This window comes from Leptopilina heterotoma, unplaced genomic scaffold, assembly GCF_015476425.1.
Source record: "Leptopilina heterotoma isolate Lh14 unplaced genomic scaffold, ASM1547642v1 Lhet_123, whole genome shotgun sequence".
In the NCBI taxonomy this organism is placed as follows: Eukaryota; Metazoa; Arthropoda; class Insecta; order Hymenoptera; family Figitidae; genus Leptopilina; species Leptopilina heterotoma.
The window spans coordinates 4,747,837-4,765,677 of NW_025110842.1; the positions used below are offsets into that span (position 1 = coordinate 4,747,837).

The 17,841-nt window shown below is 19.9% G+C and overlaps 2 protein-coding genes across 2 annotated transcripts; both read left to right on the forward strand.

Annotated features, from left to right (window-relative positions):
• Positions 1-5,929: 5,929 nt before the first annotated feature.
• LOC122512573 lies at positions 5,930-9,386 on the forward strand. The gene is made up of 3 exons (XM_043628474.1): positions 5,930-6,329; positions 8,440-8,573; positions 9,009-9,386. The coding sequence occupies exons 1-3, from the start codon at positions 6,125-6,127 to the stop codon at positions 9,189-9,191; spliced, it is 522 nt and encodes a 173-aa protein (XP_043484409.1). The 5' UTR covers positions 5,930-6,124; the 3' UTR covers positions 9,192-9,386.
• A 547-nt stretch (positions 9,387-9,933) lies between these two features.
• LOC122512561 (dynein axonemal assembly factor 3 homolog) lies at positions 9,934-17,568 on the forward strand. Its single transcript, XM_043628460.1, has 6 exons — positions 9,934-10,168; positions 10,671-10,860; positions 13,914-14,084; positions 14,253-14,432; positions 16,873-17,107; positions 17,269-17,568. The coding sequence occupies exons 1-6, from the start codon at positions 9,934-9,936 to the stop codon at positions 17,566-17,568; spliced, it is 1,311 nt and encodes a 436-aa protein (XP_043484395.1).
• Positions 17,569-17,841: the final 273 nt, after the last annotated feature.

Below are 17,841 nucleotides of genomic sequence, written 5' to 3' on the forward strand. Positions count from 1 at the left end.
TTATAATGCGTAATTTATTATAGTGAATTTACTGGTTTAAAATTAATTTCAGGTTCTGATGAGTCTTCCAATTCACGCCAATGGGGCTAAGTACGTTTTCTGGAAGAAAAATTTTTACAGTTTCGCACATTTTGTTACATAAAATTTTTTACTAAATATTGTCTGAAATTGAAAAATTTTTAAACCATTTTTCGATTTTTCAGTTTGATTATGTACATCGAGGAATCGTATTGTATTTCTGAAGGAAAATAAAAGCTTCACTTAACAAATATTTGTTTTACTTTATTGATTAAAAATTTTCCCTTTATATATTTTAATAGGGTAGAGTGGAGGTGATCTTTACGAATTTCAATTTTTTTTTTAAATAATGAAGTTTTTTTAAAAAATAATTTTTAATGAAAATTTTTGAAAATAATTGAATTTTAAGAATTTCTTTTAAATTTTCAAAAAAAAATTGTGTTTATTATTTATTGTAATTAAACGATTTTCCTATGAAATTATTTTAAAATTATTCATAAAAGATTAAATTCTTTCAAACAATTTTATTAGAGTTCTTTTTAAATAATTAAATTTTTTTTGAAGAATTTCATTAAATTTCGTAAAAATAATATTGTAATTTTTGAAAATAATTTTAATTGAAATTTTTGAAAATAATTGAAATTTACTAAGAATTTTATTAAAAACTTTTGAGAACAATTAAATTGTTTAGAAAAATTTTTATTACAATTTTTTGAAAATAATTAAATCTGTTAGAGAAATTTTATTAAAATTATCTTTAAATAAAATTGAATTTTTTCCTAGAAATTTCATTAAAATTGTATCTGAAAATAATTAAATTTCTCAGAAGAATATTTTATTATTTACAAAAAATATAATTAAATTGTTGCCAAGAATAAATTTTCCAATTTTTAAAAATAATTAAATTGTTTCGAAGAATTTTATATCAGAATTGTTGAAAAAAAATTAAACTTATTATTCTAATGCAAATTACAAAAATTTTTTATTTTCAAATATAAATTTTTGAATCATTATTTTTAGATTCAAACTTTTAAAAAAATTCAATTATTAACTAATTTATTAATTAATTATTTTCGTTTATTAATTTCAAAAATTTTAATAAAATTCTTCACAAGAATTCAATTATTTTTACAAATAGTAAAATTGTTTGCAGAAATTCAATTATTTCTTTAAATAGTAAAATTTCTTGCAAAAATTCAATTATTTTTATAAAAACTTCAGGAAAAAAATTGTATTTGAAAATAATTAAATTTATTATTTTTATAATTATAATTTTTATAATTAAATTAAATTTAATTCTTACGAAGAATTTTTTTATTTATGAAAATAATTGAATTCTTGTGGAAGATTTTACAATATTCCTAAAAGAAATTCAATTTTTTCGAAAAATTTTAACTACATTTTTGAAAATAATTCAATTTTTTGAAGGAATGTTATTAAAAATTTGAAAATAATGATTTTTTCTCAAAAGAATTTCATTAAAATTGTTGAAAATATGTAATTTAATTTTGAAAAAATTTATTGTAAATAATTCATTTTTGAAGAATTTTAATTGAAAATTTTTGAAATATTTCTATTTTGAAGAAATTTATTTGCAACTTTTGCAAAAAATGTCAATTTTGAAGAAATTTAATTGCAACTTTTGAAAACATTTCAATTTTGTAGAAATTTAATAAATTGCAAATTTGAAAAACAATTCATTGCCAATTTTCAAAATTATTCAATTTTGTAGAAATTTAATAAACTGCAACTTTTAAAAATATTTCAATTTTGAAAAATTTTAATTGAAAATTTTGAAAAAATTTATTGCAAATAATTTATTTTTGAAAAATTTGAAAATTGAAATTTTTTAAAATATTCCAATTTTTATTTATTTATTTATTTATTTATTTGGTAGATAAACGGGTGAAAAATACCCTTTACATAATATAATATACATATAAGTAAAATCTAGAAACTAAAAATTAAACATCGGCCAGAACAGAAAATTGTAATTAGAAATTTTCATTTAAAACAATTGCTCGTAAAGCGGCGACAAATCTCTCCATTTTAATATCAAAAAAGTCAAGGCTACTAGGACAAAGATTCGCTTGCCTACAGAGTCTAGTAATAATAGAATTCTTCCCATAATTTGTTCTATGTTTTTTAATATAAAACAAATTATAGCCTCTTAAGACTCTAACCGGAGTATAAAAATTAACCTGAGAGAGAATTCTAGGACAGTACACGATGCCGTTTATAATTTTAAACAAAAAAAGCAAGTCATTATATCGAAACCTTGTGTGCACCTTAGGAATTTTTAACTGCGAACGTAAAGCATCATAGTTATGGGAAAAAAAATCGTAACCAATACCAAGTTGCCTAGCAACAAAGCGCAAAAAACGATTTTGAACTCTTTCAAGTCTAACAATGTGAATGAGGTAAAAAGGAGACCATATCACAGAAGCAAATTCAAGGATTGATAAAACAAAGGAATAATATAGAACTTTAAGGGAAACCAAACTTCTAAAATCCGATGCATTTCGTATAATGAAACCCAATAATCGAACAGCCTTGTTTACAACAACAGTAATATGGTTAGAGAAGGTCAAATCATCACTGAAGACAACTCCCAGATCTCTCACCTGGGTCACTCGAGTTAAAGAGAAATTATCAAGCTTGTAATCATGTTTAATAGTAACTTTTTTCTTAGAAAAAGAAATCACAGAACATTTATTAATATTAAAATGAAATTTACTACTAATACACCATTGATGTAGACGATCTAAGTCAGACTGAAAATTTATAAAATCATCATGAGAACCAATAGTCATATATAATTTCAGATCATCGGCAAAAAGTAAAAAAGAACAGAATTTAAACGCAGAATTTATGTCATTAATGAATAAAAGAAATAATAAGGGACCCAGGTGAGATCCTTGGGGGACACCAGAAGTTGCCGTAAACATCTCAGAGTAAACACCATCCACACGGACACATAGGCAATTGGCAATTAAGTAGCTTCGAAACCAAGAAACAATATTAGGACCAATGCCCAGTAATTTTAGCTTTTTAAGAAGAATTTCATGATCAATCTTATCGAATGCCTTAGCAAAGTCCGCGTAGACAGCGTCAACCTGATGACCACTCTCGACTGCAGAAACCAAACTTTCATAAAAAATACCAAGATTAGTAGAAGCTGATCTACCCCTAAGAAATCCGTGCTGCTCGTCAATAATCACTCCGGAAACAGATAGATAAAGTTCATCATAGATAATGCTCTCAAAAATCTTGGGGATTGTGCTGAGAATAGTAATTGGTCTATAATTTTTAACATCATTTTTTGATTTATCTTTAAATACAGGAACGACTATTCCTATTTTCCACTGTTTTGGAAAAATGCATTCCCGCACGGACCTAGTAAAAAGTATATATAAGGGTTCGACTAGAGAAGAGCAGCACGACTTAATCAAAGCAGGAGGGATACCATCAGGACCAGCACCAACATTCACATTGCAAGACAATATTTTCTCAGCTATGTCACTTTTGTTAATATGAAAAGAATTAAGACAAACGGAATCGTGCACTTGAAAAGGAGTAGTAACAACATTACTATCATAAGCTTCGTAAACCGATTCAAAATAGGTTGCGAAAAAAGTACTTATATTATCACGATCAGTCGCAACATCACCGTCAAGTGTCATACAGTTTGGAATGCAGCGGTCGCTCTGTTTAGATTTGATAAATTTCCAAAAGTTTTTAGGACAATTAACAATAGATTGTTCGCTTTTACGAATATAAGCATTATAATAAAATGTTGAGAGAGATTTGCACTGAGTTCGTAATGTAGAAAATAACTGGTAATTTGAAAAGCTATTATTTTTCTTATAATGTAAATGAGCAATTTTTTTATCTTGTGTTAATTTCTTTAATTCACTATTAAACCAAGGTGGATAATGTGAAGTATTTGTAGCTTTAACAGGAACAAAAAGTTCAATAGCAAAATAAACATGATTATAAAAAATGTCAACTGCATTCTCAATATCACAACCCAATAAGCAATTAGACCAATCAACACTTTTTAGATATTCATTAATAGCAAAAACATTAGCGTTTAAAAAGTCATATTTAAGAGATCTTTCACGAAATTCAGGAACATCTGTAAGTTGAGGGTTATAATCAAATAATAAAGGGGGGTGAAAGATGTCAACCGGAAGTAGACTATCACTTGTCAAGTTTACTCCAAAATTCTTGGAGTCAGAAAAATTTATAAAAATTAGATCCAATAGAGATCCATGAGTATTAGTGTTATTATTAATCTGCACAAGATTAAGAAAGTCCAAGGTATCACTTACTGTGTTAATGATCTGACAATGTAAATTAAGAGAACCAGGTTTGGGTGAACAACATGGGTTATCATCACGTGACTGATTCCATATTGCATAAGGCATATTGAAATCACCCAAAACTATAATTTTCGCTGAAGGATAAATAAATGCCATTTCCTCTAAAACTTGACACATGTCAAAATATTGGTCAACAGTGGCATACGGCGGCATGTAAAAATTTCCCAATATAATTGATATAATATAATTTTGAAGAATTTTAATTGAAAATTTTAAATAATTCAATTTTGAAGAAATTTATTTGCAAATTGTTGAAAATAATTCAATTTTGAAAAAGTTTATTGTAAATAATTCATTTTTGAAGAATTTTAATTGAAAATTTTTGAAATATTTCTATTTTGAAGAAATTTAATTGCAATTTTTGCAAAAAATGTCAATTTTGAAGAAATTTAATTGCAACTTTTGAAAATATTTCAATTTTCTAGAAATTTAATAAATTGCAAATTTGGAAAATAATTCATTGCCAATTTTCAAAATTATTCAATTTTGTAGAAATTTAATAAATTTCAAATTCGCTAAATAATTCATTTTTGAAAAGTTTTAAAATTTAAATTTTTCGAAAATATCCCAATTTTGATGAATTTTTATTGAATATTTTGAAAATATTTCAATTTTAAAGAATTTTAATTGAAAATTTTCCAAATAATTTCATTTCGAAGAAATTAAATTCCAAACTTTGAAAATAATTCATTGTTTAAGAATTTTAATTGAAAATTTTGAAAATATTACAATTTTAAAGAATTTTATTTTTATATTTTGAAAATAATTAAATTTTGAAAAAATTTAATGCAAATATTTCATTTTTGAAGAATTTTAATTGAAAATTTTAATTCTCGCGAAGAATTTTCTTATTTTTAAAAGTAATTTAATACTTGCGGAGGATTTTACAATTCCATAAAAATAATTGAATTTTTTCGAAAAATTTTATCTGAATCTTTGAAAATAATTTAATTTTTTTTAAGGAATGTTATTAAAAATTTGAAAATAATTGAATTTAATTAATATTTTTATAAAAATAATTGTATTCTTTCGATGAATTCAGTATAAAGATAATAAATGTTAATTTTAAAATTGAAAATATTCAAAAATAAAAATTATTAAATTAATAATTATTTATGTCATTGGCACCCTAATAATAATAATAAAAGTATAATGATAATAATAATAATTATTATTATTATTATTATTATTATTATTATTATTATTATTATTAATTATTATTGTCAAATAAATTCAAAAAAAATTTTTTTTTTTTTTTTTTTTTTTTAAACCCTCGTAATATTTATTTGACAAAATATTTAATAAACAAACGTAAAATTATTTAAACAATAATAATAATTATTATTATTATTATTATTATTTTTATCATTATTCTCAAATTACAAATAAAGAAAAATTATTTCCAGTATTATTAGTTAAACTCTACTTATTGTATGGATATTTGTCGAATATGTAAATATTTACGAAAATCGATTTAATTGAATAATATTTATATCTACTAAAATTATATAAATACCAAGAATGTTTCTCTTGATACTCAGTCAAATTTTATCTCCCGTCTATCGTGATATTTTATTATTTATATGTATTTATTATTTATATTACCAACAATTGGAGTTTTTTACGGAAATACTTTAAGAAATTAAATTTAATTACCAAAAGAGTGAAATTCAATAATAATTTTTTTTATAGAAAATAACGAGAAAAAAATTTTTTTTTTAATGGATGCATTGTTGAATGGTGCTTTAGGACAAATTGCTGGCATTGCTTTGGAAAAATTACGAAATTCACCACGTCCAAAGGAAAGTGATGATATTCAAAGGAAATATGATGCACTTGAAGCGCATTTTCAAGGTTTTCAACGTGTTTTGAAACCGGCAATTAATTTATTAATTGAAAGTAAATCGGCTGATCGTGCAAAATCAGGTGAGCAAAAAAGACAAAATTCCTTTTTTTTACCCGAAAGAAAATTTAAAATTTTGTAAAACAAAAAATTTTGATTCTTAAATTTTTCTTCTTTGTTTATTAAAAAAAATGGAACATAATTTTTTTTTGCAAATTTCTGCTAAGAATTTTGGAAACAATTCAATTTTGCAAAAATTTATTTGCAAATTTTGAAAATAATTCAATTTTGAAACAATTTATTGCAAATCATTCATTTTTGAAGAATTTTAATTGAAAATTTTGAAAATATTTTAATTTTGAAGAAATTTAATTTAAAATTCTCCAAATAATTCCATTTCGAAGAAATTAAATTGCAAATTTTGAAAATAATTTATTTTTTAAGAATTTTATTTAGAAATTTTCAAAATTATTAAATATTCTATATAAATTTAATAAATTGCAAATTTGGAAAATAACTTATTTTAAAAAAATGTTATAATTGCAACTTTTGAAAATATTTCAATTTTGAAGAATTTTAATTGAAAATTTTGAAAATAATTCAATTTTGAAGAAATTTAATTGATAGAAATTTATTTGCAAGTTTTGAAAAAAATTCTATTTTGAAAATAATTCTATTTTTAAAAAATTTATTACAAATCATTCATTTTTGAAGAATTTTAATAGAAAATAATTCATTTTTGAACAAATGTAATTGAAAAGATTGAAAATATTTCAATTTTGAAGAATTTTAAAAAATTTTGAAGAAATTTATTTGAAAATTTTGAAAATAATTCAATTTTGAAGAAATTTAATTGATAGAAATTTATTTGCAAGTTTTGAAAGAAATTCTATTTTGAAAAAAATTATTTGCAAATGATGAAAATAATTCATTTTTGCAGAATTCTAATTAAAAATTATGAAAATATTTCAATTTTGAAGAAATTTAATTGATAATTTTCCAAATAATTCCATTTCGAAGAAATTAAATTTCAAATTTTGAAAATAATTCATTTTTTAAGAATTTTAATTGGAAATTTTCAAAATTATTCAATTTTGTAGAAATTTAATAAATTGCAAATTTGGAAAAAAATTTATTGCAAATTTTTAAAATTATTCAATTCTGTAGAAATTTAATAAATTGCAAATTTAGAAAATAATTCATTTTTGAAAAATTTTATAATTGCAACTTTAGAAAATATTCCAATTTTGAAGAAATTTATTCGCAAATTTTGGAGATAATTTAATTTTGAAGAATTTTAATGGAAAATTTGGAAAATATTTCAATTTTTAAGAATTTAGAAATTTCTGAAAATATTTCAATTTTTAAGAGAAATTTAATTGAAAATTTTGAAAATATTCCAATTTTCGAAAAACATTTATTTGCAAATTTTGAAAATAAATCTATTTTGAAGAAATTAAATTGCAATTTTTGAAAATAATTCAGTTTTTAAGAAATTTAATTGAAAATTTTGAAAAAAATTTTTTTTAATTTTCTTCAATGACATCATTTTTTAAGAATTTTAATGTCAAATTTTCAAAATTATTCAATTTTTGAAGAAATTTAATTGCAAATTTGGAAAATAATTCATTTTTGAAGAATTTTATAATTGAAAATTTTGAAAAAATTATATTTCAATTTTTAAAAAATTTAATTGATAATTTTCCAACTAATTCAGTTTTGAAGAAATTTAATTGTCAATTTTGAAAATAATAGAATTCTGAAGAAATTTAATTAAAAATTTTGAAAATATTTCAATTTTGAAGAAATTTAATTGCAAATTTGGAAAATAATTCATTATTGAAAAAAATTTTTTGCAAATAATTCATTTTTGAAGAAATTAAAATTCAAATTTTGAAAATATTTCAATTTTTGAAATTAAAAATACATAACTGGATTTTTTTAAAGAATTAAAGTAAAATTTGTTTAAAATAATTAAATTTTCTTAGAGAAATTTATCAAAATTTTTTTTAAAACTAATTTAATTCTTTCGAAAAATTTTCGTCCTTTAGAAAATAATTGAATTCTAAAAGAAAAATTTTCATATTTTTAAAAGTAATTGAAAATTATTTCGAAGAATTGCATGAATTTTTCATTTTGAATATAATTTAAAATGGACAAAAAATTTGTTAATTTGAATTTTATTTTTCGCAGGACAGCAAACTGCAAGTTCATCGGTTAATTATTATACGCCACAAAAACAAAATAATTATTCTTGTTCTTGTCGAGAGAGAAACAATCATCACAATAATAATTTGCCAAAAGTTAATAAACAGTTTCATAGTCAGGTAAAAAAAATTTGCAAGTTAATAAATAAAAAAAAAATATTTAATTCCTGTAAAGTATTTTATTAAAATTCTCGAATATAATTTAATAATAGTATCGAGGAATTTAATTCAAAAAGTTTAAAATTAATTAAAATTGACTTATTAAAATTATATGGAAAAATAAATGAAAATCCTGCACGAAAAATTGCTTCGCGAAAATAATTGAATTTCAGGGAAAAAATTTAATTACTTTTCGTAAATAACTGAATTTTTTGTTAATTTTAAATTTAAAATTATTTAAAAATTATTTTATTTCTTTTTTAATATTTAATATTTTTATTTATTATATTTATATTTATATTATTTATTTATTTCATTATATATTATTTTAATTTATTTTGTAAATAAATACTAAAAAAAAATAATAAAGAAAGTAATTATTTTTTTTTTTTTAAGGAATTTCACGAAGTGACAGAAATTAAAGTTCCTTGGAGAAAATGCGATGCTTGTGAAGTGGTTTCGAAATTTTTAATACCCACAAGTTGTGATCACGAGATTTGTCAAAAATGTGTCAAAAGTGGAAGAGATTGTCAAAAATGTTTAAAATCTTTGAAAAATATTAAGCGCGAAAAATTTTGATAAATTCATTTTGTTTTTAATTTTTTTTTTCTTTCATTTTTTAAAAAAATGTCTACATATAGTGAGAATTTTTGTTACTACTACTACTGAAGATTTTTATATGAATATTACGATTCAAAAATTTTAAATTATAAATATTCACTCATAAAAATGTATTAAATTTTTTTTATCTAATAAATAAATTTTTCTTTTTTATTTTTTCTGATTTTTCTTTTTTCAATTTTTGCTGTTTTTTTTTCTTTTTAGTATTTTTTCTTCTTTTTATTTTTTTTACGATTTTTCTCTTTTTAGAAAGAATAAAAAGAGAAAACAATTGTAAAAAAAAAATAAAAAGAAGAAAAAGAAGTAAAAATAATGACTATTTTTTACTTTTTATTTTCTTTTACTGATTTTTTACTATTTTGTTCACTGCTTTTTTTACTATTTCTACAACTTTACTATTTTTTTACTGATTTTTTACTGCATTTTTCAATACTTTTTTTTTACTATTTTTAAACAATTTTCTTTATTATTTTCTTTTACTATTTTTCACTAACTTTTTACCGTTTTTTCCGAATTTTTTTGCTTCGTGTGACAGATTTCAATCGAACTTCTTTGTTACCATGGAAATAAACAGTCACGAAACTGAATGAGAGAGAGAGAGTGAAAAAAATTGATTTAGACATTTTTTAATATTTGACAATATTAAAAAAAATAAACTTGGAAAATTTTGGAAAAAGAATTCTTTTTTCCGAAAAAAAATATGTGGTGGGGAATCAGTCCGCCTTTGGATTTTCAAGAGGAAATAAAAGAAGACGATTCTGATTTATTGGAATTTCTAATTGTTGGCGAATCTGACGCTCGACATGTGATTAAAACAATTTCCTCCTCGTACAAACATCAGAGGCGAAAATTAAAATTTCATTTAATTGAAGCAACATTGGAGGAAATTAACAGAACAATTCTTTTTCTAAGCATTTGTTTAGAGAAAAATTTAGGTATTTTTCTTACTATATTTATTTTTATATTCAATTAATTTAGAAATTATAATAAGCGAAAAATATATTTTTTCTTTAATTAAAAAAAAGGAAGAAATTAATAGAACAATTTTTTGTTCCAAGTATTTGTTTAGAGAAAAATTTATGTATTTTTTTACTTTATTTATTTTTATATTCAATTAATTTTGAAATAATAAAAGAAATTTTTTTTAATAAAAAGAGAGATGAAAATAGTTTTAAAAAAAATAATTGAATAAAAAGTAAAAAAAAAGATTCTGTCCCTAAATATTTTTAATTAATTTTATTTAATTTAATTTAAACTGATATTTCTTTAAAATAGAAAAAGTAGACAAAAATAAAATAAAAAAGTGAAAAATAGAAAGAAATTTAAAAAAATAAAATAAGAAAGTGAAAAATAGAAAGAAAATAGAGAAATTAATAATTATTGAAAATAAAATTTCGAATTTCATAAACAATTTAATTTTTCTCATTTTTTTTTCAGGATTACAAGAAGCGATTCGATATTATTTGGAAATTTTCGGAAATACTCTACTGAGGCCGGCGACTGCAAAATTTTTAATTCAAAGGGCAAAAAAATTGTCCGACCTTCCAACGAATAATCTCCAGTGTTCTTGGTTGAATTTAGAATTTTTAAAGCACCGAGACAAAGATCAAATTGAATCAATTTTTAGGTGAGAACAATTATTTGAATACATATTTCAACAATTAATTCTATTCTTTACGAAATTCTAAACTAAAACCGAATTATTAATCGAAAAATACCAATCAATTGAAAACAAATTATTTTTTTCTGTCTTTTTTCTGCAAAATGGATTTTTTTGTTAAAAATGCCTCTTGAATCAATTGAAAACAAATTTTTAGTGAAAAATGCCTTTTGAATTAATTAAAAACGACTCATTAGCGAAAAATAATTTTCGAATCGAATTTTTAACAAAAAGTACCTTTTGAATTATTGAATTGTTAAGAAAGAATTTTATTAAAATCTTAAAAGAATAATTAAATTATTTCAAAAAAATTTAATTAAATTTGTTTTTAAAATAATTGATTTCTTTTGAACAATTTTGATTTAAATATTTGAAAATAATTGAATTACTGTGAAAAATTCTAATATTTTTCTAAAAAATTGAATTCTTACAAAGAATTTTAAAAACTCATTTTCTTTAAATAATTGATTTTTTCGAGGAATTGAAATTCAATTTTGAAAAATAATGACATTTTACGAACAATTTCTGTAAATTTTTATTAAAAATAATTGAAATCCTGCGATGAATTTTATAATTATTTTATAAAAATAATTAAATAAAAATAATAGTTGCAAAGAATATTATTAAAATTTTCAAAAATAATTGAATTCCTGAATAGAATTTTCTTATTTATGAAAATAATTGAATTATTGTGAAAAATTTTATTAAAATTCTTGAAAAAAAATTGAATTTCTGTGAAAAATTTTGTTATTTTTGTAAATAATTGAATTTCGAAGAAATTTTTTTTTCATTTTATAAAATAATTGAATTCTCTAGAGAAATGGTTTTTTCTCTAGAAAATAATTAAATTCATTCTTGAAATTTTCTTTATATAGAAAATAATTGAATTGTTTCGAGAAATTTTCTTTTTCCAATAAATAATTGAATTCTTTCGTGATATTTTATTAGATTAAAAAATAATTGATTTTCAGTGAAAAAGTTTATTTTTCTATAAAATAATTGAATTTTTTCGTGAAATTTTTTTTTTATAGAAAATAATTGAATTTTACCGAAAAATTTTCTTATATTGGAAAACAATTGAATTCTTTCAAGAAATTTTCTTTTTCTAGTAAATAATTGAATTTTTCGTCAAATTTTTTTATTTTAGAAAATAATTGAATTCTTTCGTGATATTTTATTATTTTAGAAAATAATTGAATTTCAGTGTAAAATTTTATTTTTCTAGAAAATAATTCAATTTTTTCGTGAAATTTTTTTATTTTTGAAAATAATTGAATTTTTCCAAAAAAATGTTCTTATTTTGGAAAAAAATTGAATTCTTTCGAGAAATTTTCTTATTTTGGAAAATAATTGAATTCTTTCGAGAAATTTTCTTTTTCTGGAAAATAATTGAATTCTTTCGGAAATTTTGTTTTTCTAGAAAATAATTGAATTTTGGCGAAAAATTTTCTTATTTTCGAAAATAATTGAATTTTTTCGTGAAATTTTTTTATTTTAGAAAATAATTGAATTCTTTCGTGATATTTTATTATTTTAGAAAATAATTGAATTTCAATGTAAAATTTTATTTTTCTAGAAAATAATTCAATTTTTTCGTGAAATTTTTTTATTTTTGAAAATAATTGAATTTTTCCAAAAAAATGTTCTTATTTTGGAAAAAAATTGAATTCTTTCGAGAAATTTTCTTATTTTGGAAAATAATTGAATTCTTTCGAGAAATTTTCTTTTTCTGGAAAATAATTGAATTCTTTCGGAAATTTTGTTTTTCTAGAAAATAATTGAATTTTGGCGAAAAATTTTCTTATTTTCGAAAATAATTGAATTTTTTCGTGAAATTTTTTTATTTTAGAAAATAATTGAATTCTTTCGTGATATTTTATTATTTTAGAAAATAATTGAATTTCAGTGTAAAATTTTATTTTTCTAGAAAATAATTCAATTTTTTCGTGAAATTTTTTTATTTTTGAAAATAATTGAATTTTTCCAAAAAAATGTTCTTATTTTGGAAAAAAATTGAATTCTTTCGAGAAATTTTCTTATTTTGGAAAATAATTGAATTCTTTCGAGAAATTTTCTTTTTCTGGAAAATAATTGAATTCTTTCGGAAATTTTGTTTTTCTAGAAAATAATTGAATTTTGGCGAAAAATTTTCTTATTTTCGAAAATAATTGAATTTTTTCGTGAAATTTTTTTATTTTAGAAAATAATTGAATTCTTTCGTGATATTTTATTATTTTAGAAAATAATTGAATTTCAATGTAAAATTTTATTTTTCTAGAAAATAATTCAATTTTTTCGTGAAATTTTTTTATTTTTGAAAATAATTGAATTTTTCCAAAAAATGTTCTTATTTTGGAAAAAAATTGAATTCTTTCGAGAAATTTTCTTATTTTGGAAAATAATTGAATTCTTTCGAGAAATTTTCTTTTTCTGGAAAATAATTGAATTCTTTCGGAAATTTTGTTTTTCTAGAAAATAATTGAATTTTGGCGAAAAATTTTCTTATTTTCGAAAATAATTGAATTTTTTCGTGAAATTTTTTTATTTTAGAAAATAATTGAATTCTTTCGTGATATTTTATTATTTTAGAAAATAATTGTATTTCAATGTAAAATTTTATTTTTCTAGAAAATAATTCAATTTTTTCGTGAAATTTTTTTATTTTTGAAAATAATTGAATTTTTCCAAAAAAATGTTCTTATTTTGGAAAAAAATTGAATTCTTTCGAAAAAATTTTCTTATTTTGGAAAATAATTGAATTCTTTCGGAAATTTTGTTTTTCTAGAAAATAATTGAATTTTGGCGAAAAATTTTCTTATTTTCGAAAATAATTGAATTCTTTCGTGAAATTTTTTTATTTTTGAAAATAATTAAATTCTTTCGTGAATTATGAAAATAATTGAATTTTATCAATTTTTCTTTTAAATAATTGAATTCTTTTGCGAAATTTTGAATTATGTTAATATAAGAATTTCTTTTTAGTTTTAAATTTAAAATCTTTTTCTCTTTGATTTTTCAAGATTCTGGGAACGAGCAATTCGCGAAGGTCTTCCAATCACTCAATATTGGGACAAACGATTGAGAAAATCACTCGAGACACGTTACGATTATCGCGAAGGTGTTTTCGATTGGGATTTTCATATGATTCTGAAAACACGAGGAGCTGCAAATTTAACTCATCAGGAATATCGGTTATTATTTAATAACTGTAAAAAAATTGAAAAAAATTTTAATAGTTAATAGAGATTAAGAATTAAGTAACTAATTAATAGAGATAAATAGAATAAATCAATAAAAAATTTCATTAATATAATAAAATAATAAAAGAAAATTATTAATTAAAAAAAATACTAATTTAGATTCTGGAGGGAAAATGGAATAGCATTTACATGGATCGAGGGGGAACCGACAAGATGCAATCCAACATTAATTAGCAACATTATTCCCGAGGGGAAAGGATTTCTTCACTTTGCCTATTTAGGCGATGTCAAAAATGGACCATTTTTCACTTGGGCACTTAATGACGATTCAAAAAACGAGTATTTATCATAATCAATTCTATGATGATAATATTTCACGAAAGAATTGAATTAATTAAAAATAATTGTAAAAATATTTCTCCAAAGAATTGAATTGATTAAAAAATAATTGTAAAAAAATTCTCGAATGAATTGAATTAATTAAAAAATAATTGTAAAAAAATTTCTCAAAACATTTGAATTATTTAAGAAAAAATGTAAATTACAAAATTCTTCGCAGGAATTGAATAATTTTTTTCAATACAATTTTAATTAAATTTCTTTATTTCTCAAAGGAATTTTTTTTTGCAAAAATTTAATTATTTTGGCAAATTTTATAAAAATCTTCCAAAAAAATAAATTGTTTTGGAAAATTTTATAAAAATCTTCCAAAAAAATAAATTGTTTTGGAAAATTTTAATTAAATTCTTTACAAGAATTGAAATATTTTCAATACAATTTTAAATTAAATTCTCTGAAAAAATTCAATTATTTTCAAAAATTTTAATTAAATTGTTAACAAGATTTCAATTATTTTCATAATTGAATTTAATTCTTCGTAGAAATTTAATTATTTTCAAAAATTTTTAAAGATTTCTTAATAGGAATTCAATTATTCTTTAAATGTAATAAAATTCTTCCGTAAGTTCAATTATTTTCAAAAATTTTGATAAAATTATTTATAATAATTCAATTGTTTTTAAAAATAAAAAAAATTCTACCTAGAAATTCAATTATTTTGAAAAATTTTGATAAAATTATTTATAAAAATTGAATTATTTGCATAATTATAATCAAATTCTTGATAGGAATTTAATTATTTTCATGAATTGTAATAAAATTATTCTGCAAAAATTCAATTATTTTGAAAAATTTTGATTAAAATTTTTATGAGAATTGAAATATTTTCAACGCAATGTGAATTTCAATATTATTTTAATGAAATTTCTCGTATGAATTAACTTATTGTTCTAGATTTTAATTAAATTTTTCGCAAGAAATTTAATTATTCTGACAAATTTAGATAAATTTCTTTACAAGAATTTAATTATTTCAGATTAAAAATTATAAAAGAAATAATATAAAAAAAATATTTTTAATTGAAATTTAATTGAAAATTTTCCAAATATTTCTAAATTTTAAATTTAATTGAAAGTTTTCAAATAATTCAATTTTTCAAAAATTTAATTGTAAATTTTCCAAATATTTCTAAATTTTAAATTTAATTGAAAGTTTTCAAATAATTCAATTTTTCAAAAATTTAATTGAAAATTTTCCAAATATTTCTAACTTTTAAATTTAATTGAAAATTTTCAAATAATTCAATTTTTTAAAAATATAATTAAAAATTTTCAAATAAACTCAATTTTTCAAAAATTTAATTAAAAATTTTCAAATAATTCAATTTTTAAAAATTTAATTGAAAATTTTCAATTAATTCAATTTTGTAGAATTTTAATTGAAAATTATGAAAATAATTCATTTTTCTAGAATTTTAATTGAAAACTATGAAATCTAATTCAATTTTGAACAAATTTAGTTGAAAATTTTGAAAATAATTCAATTCTGAAGGAATTTAATTGCAAATTTTGAAAATAATTCATTTTTCAAGAATTTTAATCAAAGATTTTAAAAATAATTCAATTTTGAAGATATTTACTTACAAATTTTCCAAATTTATTTATTTTTGAACAAATTTACTTAAAAATTATTCCAAATAATTCAATTCTAAAAAAAAAATATAATTGCAAATTTTGAAAATAATTTTAATTTTTTCGAAGAATTCTATTGAGATTTTTAAAATAATTAAATTCATTCCAAGAATTTGACTGAAATTGTATATTAAAAATTATTTTTCGAATTTCTTCAAAGAATTTAAGTAAAATTTGTTTAAAATACTTAAATTTTTTTTTTTAGAGGAATTTATCAAAATTGTTTTAAAATAAATTGAATTCTATCAAAAATTTTTTTTGTTTTATAAAATAATAGAATTTTTAGAGAAATTTTCATTTTTTTTTATTTTGGAAAATAATTGAAAGTGTTTCGAAAGAATTGTATTAATTTTTATTTTGAACGTAATCAACTTGGTTACAGTGATTATTAGTGATCAAAGATTATTAATATAAAATTTATTTCTAATTTAATTAATAAATCAATTTTTAAATTAATCGAATACATTTATTTTTAATTAAAAGTAAATTAATTTGACATAATAAATTAATTTTTACTTGAATATATTAATTTGACTTAATAAATTAATTTTTACTTGAATAAATTAATTTTATCCACTTACTTTTTAATTTCCCGTTTGCAACACTTTCTTTTTTTGTTTCTTCTTCTTTTTGTAAAACTTTCGTTTCTTCTTATGAAATTTTTTTTACCTTTTTTTCCATTTTGAAATTTTATTCAAAAATTTTGATTCTTTGTTTAATATTTTTTTCTTATTTTTCCTTGTTTGCAGAAAACTCCGATCAACGGACGTGGCTGAAAAAGAATTAATGAGAACAGTTTATGAAATTAGAAATAAAGAGCCAATGTTCGACGAGATATTTGCCGCTCACAGAGATTTATCACTTTTAACTGGTACAATTGTCACGGAAATGCCCCCAAGTGATGTGGAACAGGAAACATGGACCGAGGATAAATTTAAATTTGAAACGCACAATTTTCATTGGATCGAAATTCCCGATATCGAAGTAAGAAAATTTTCATAAATTATAAAAATAAAATTTTAATTTAAATAAAATTTAATTTAATTTAATAATTTAATTCAATTCAATATTGAAAATAATGTAATAGTCAATATTATTGAAAATTTGTTAATATAATATTATTTTCTTTTTTTTTCTTCTCGCAGATTATTTTTCATCCAATTGAAAAATTATCACGTCTCAAGGAAAAAGATGAATTTTTGGAAAAATTCTCACTAATATTTCTCTCTCACAATATGACAAAGCAAATTCCAAATCTCGTGCCATTGTTGAAGAAAAATTCACCCTTCATTGTTGAATCAAGAAAATTTCTCACCGAATTGAGAAATGAAGATTTAACCGAATTCTCCACTGAATTGGAAAAAATTGCCAATGAAAATAATTTGAGAGTTATGAATAATTTTAATTCTCAAAAACACATGTTTGCACGATTTTTGAAAAATTGATTTAAATTAATTTAGATGAAAGTAATCAATAATTATTCTTATAAATAATAAAATTCTTTTCAAGAATTAAATTATTTTTTATGTAATTTTAATCAAATTTCTCGAAAGAATACAATTATTTTTAAAAACATTATTTAAATTCGATTTTTTTCAACAATTTTAATATCAATTCAATTATTTTCAACAATTTTGATGAAATTCTTTTTAAAAAAATCATTATTTTCAAAATTTTTAATAAAATACCTTCAAAACATTCAATTATTTTCAAAAAAT

Coding starts and splice junctions, on each gene's coding strand:
- LOC122512573 (XM_043628474.1), top strand. CDS start 6,125: ATGGATGCATTGTTGAATGGTGCTTTAGGACAAATTGCTGGCATTGCT. Junction 6,330..8,439: donor GGCTGATCGTGCAAAATCAG/GTGAGCAAAAAA, acceptor TATTTTTCGCAG/GACAGCAAACTGCAAGTTCA. Junction 8,574..9,008: donor ATAAACAGTTTCATAGTCAG/GTAAAAAAAATT, acceptor TTTTTTTTTAAG/GAATTTCACGAAGTGACAGA.
- LOC122512561 (XM_043628460.1), top strand. CDS start 9,934: ATGTGGTGGGGAATCAGTCCGCCTTTGGATTTTCAAGAGGAAATAAAA. Junction 10,169..10,670: donor TTGTTTAGAGAAAAATTTAG/GTATTTTTCTTA, acceptor TTTTTTTTTCAG/GATTACAAGAAGCGATTCGA. Junction 14,433..16,872: donor AATGACGATTCAAAAAACGA/GTATTTATCATA, acceptor CCTTGTTTGCAG/AAAACTCCGATCAACGGACG.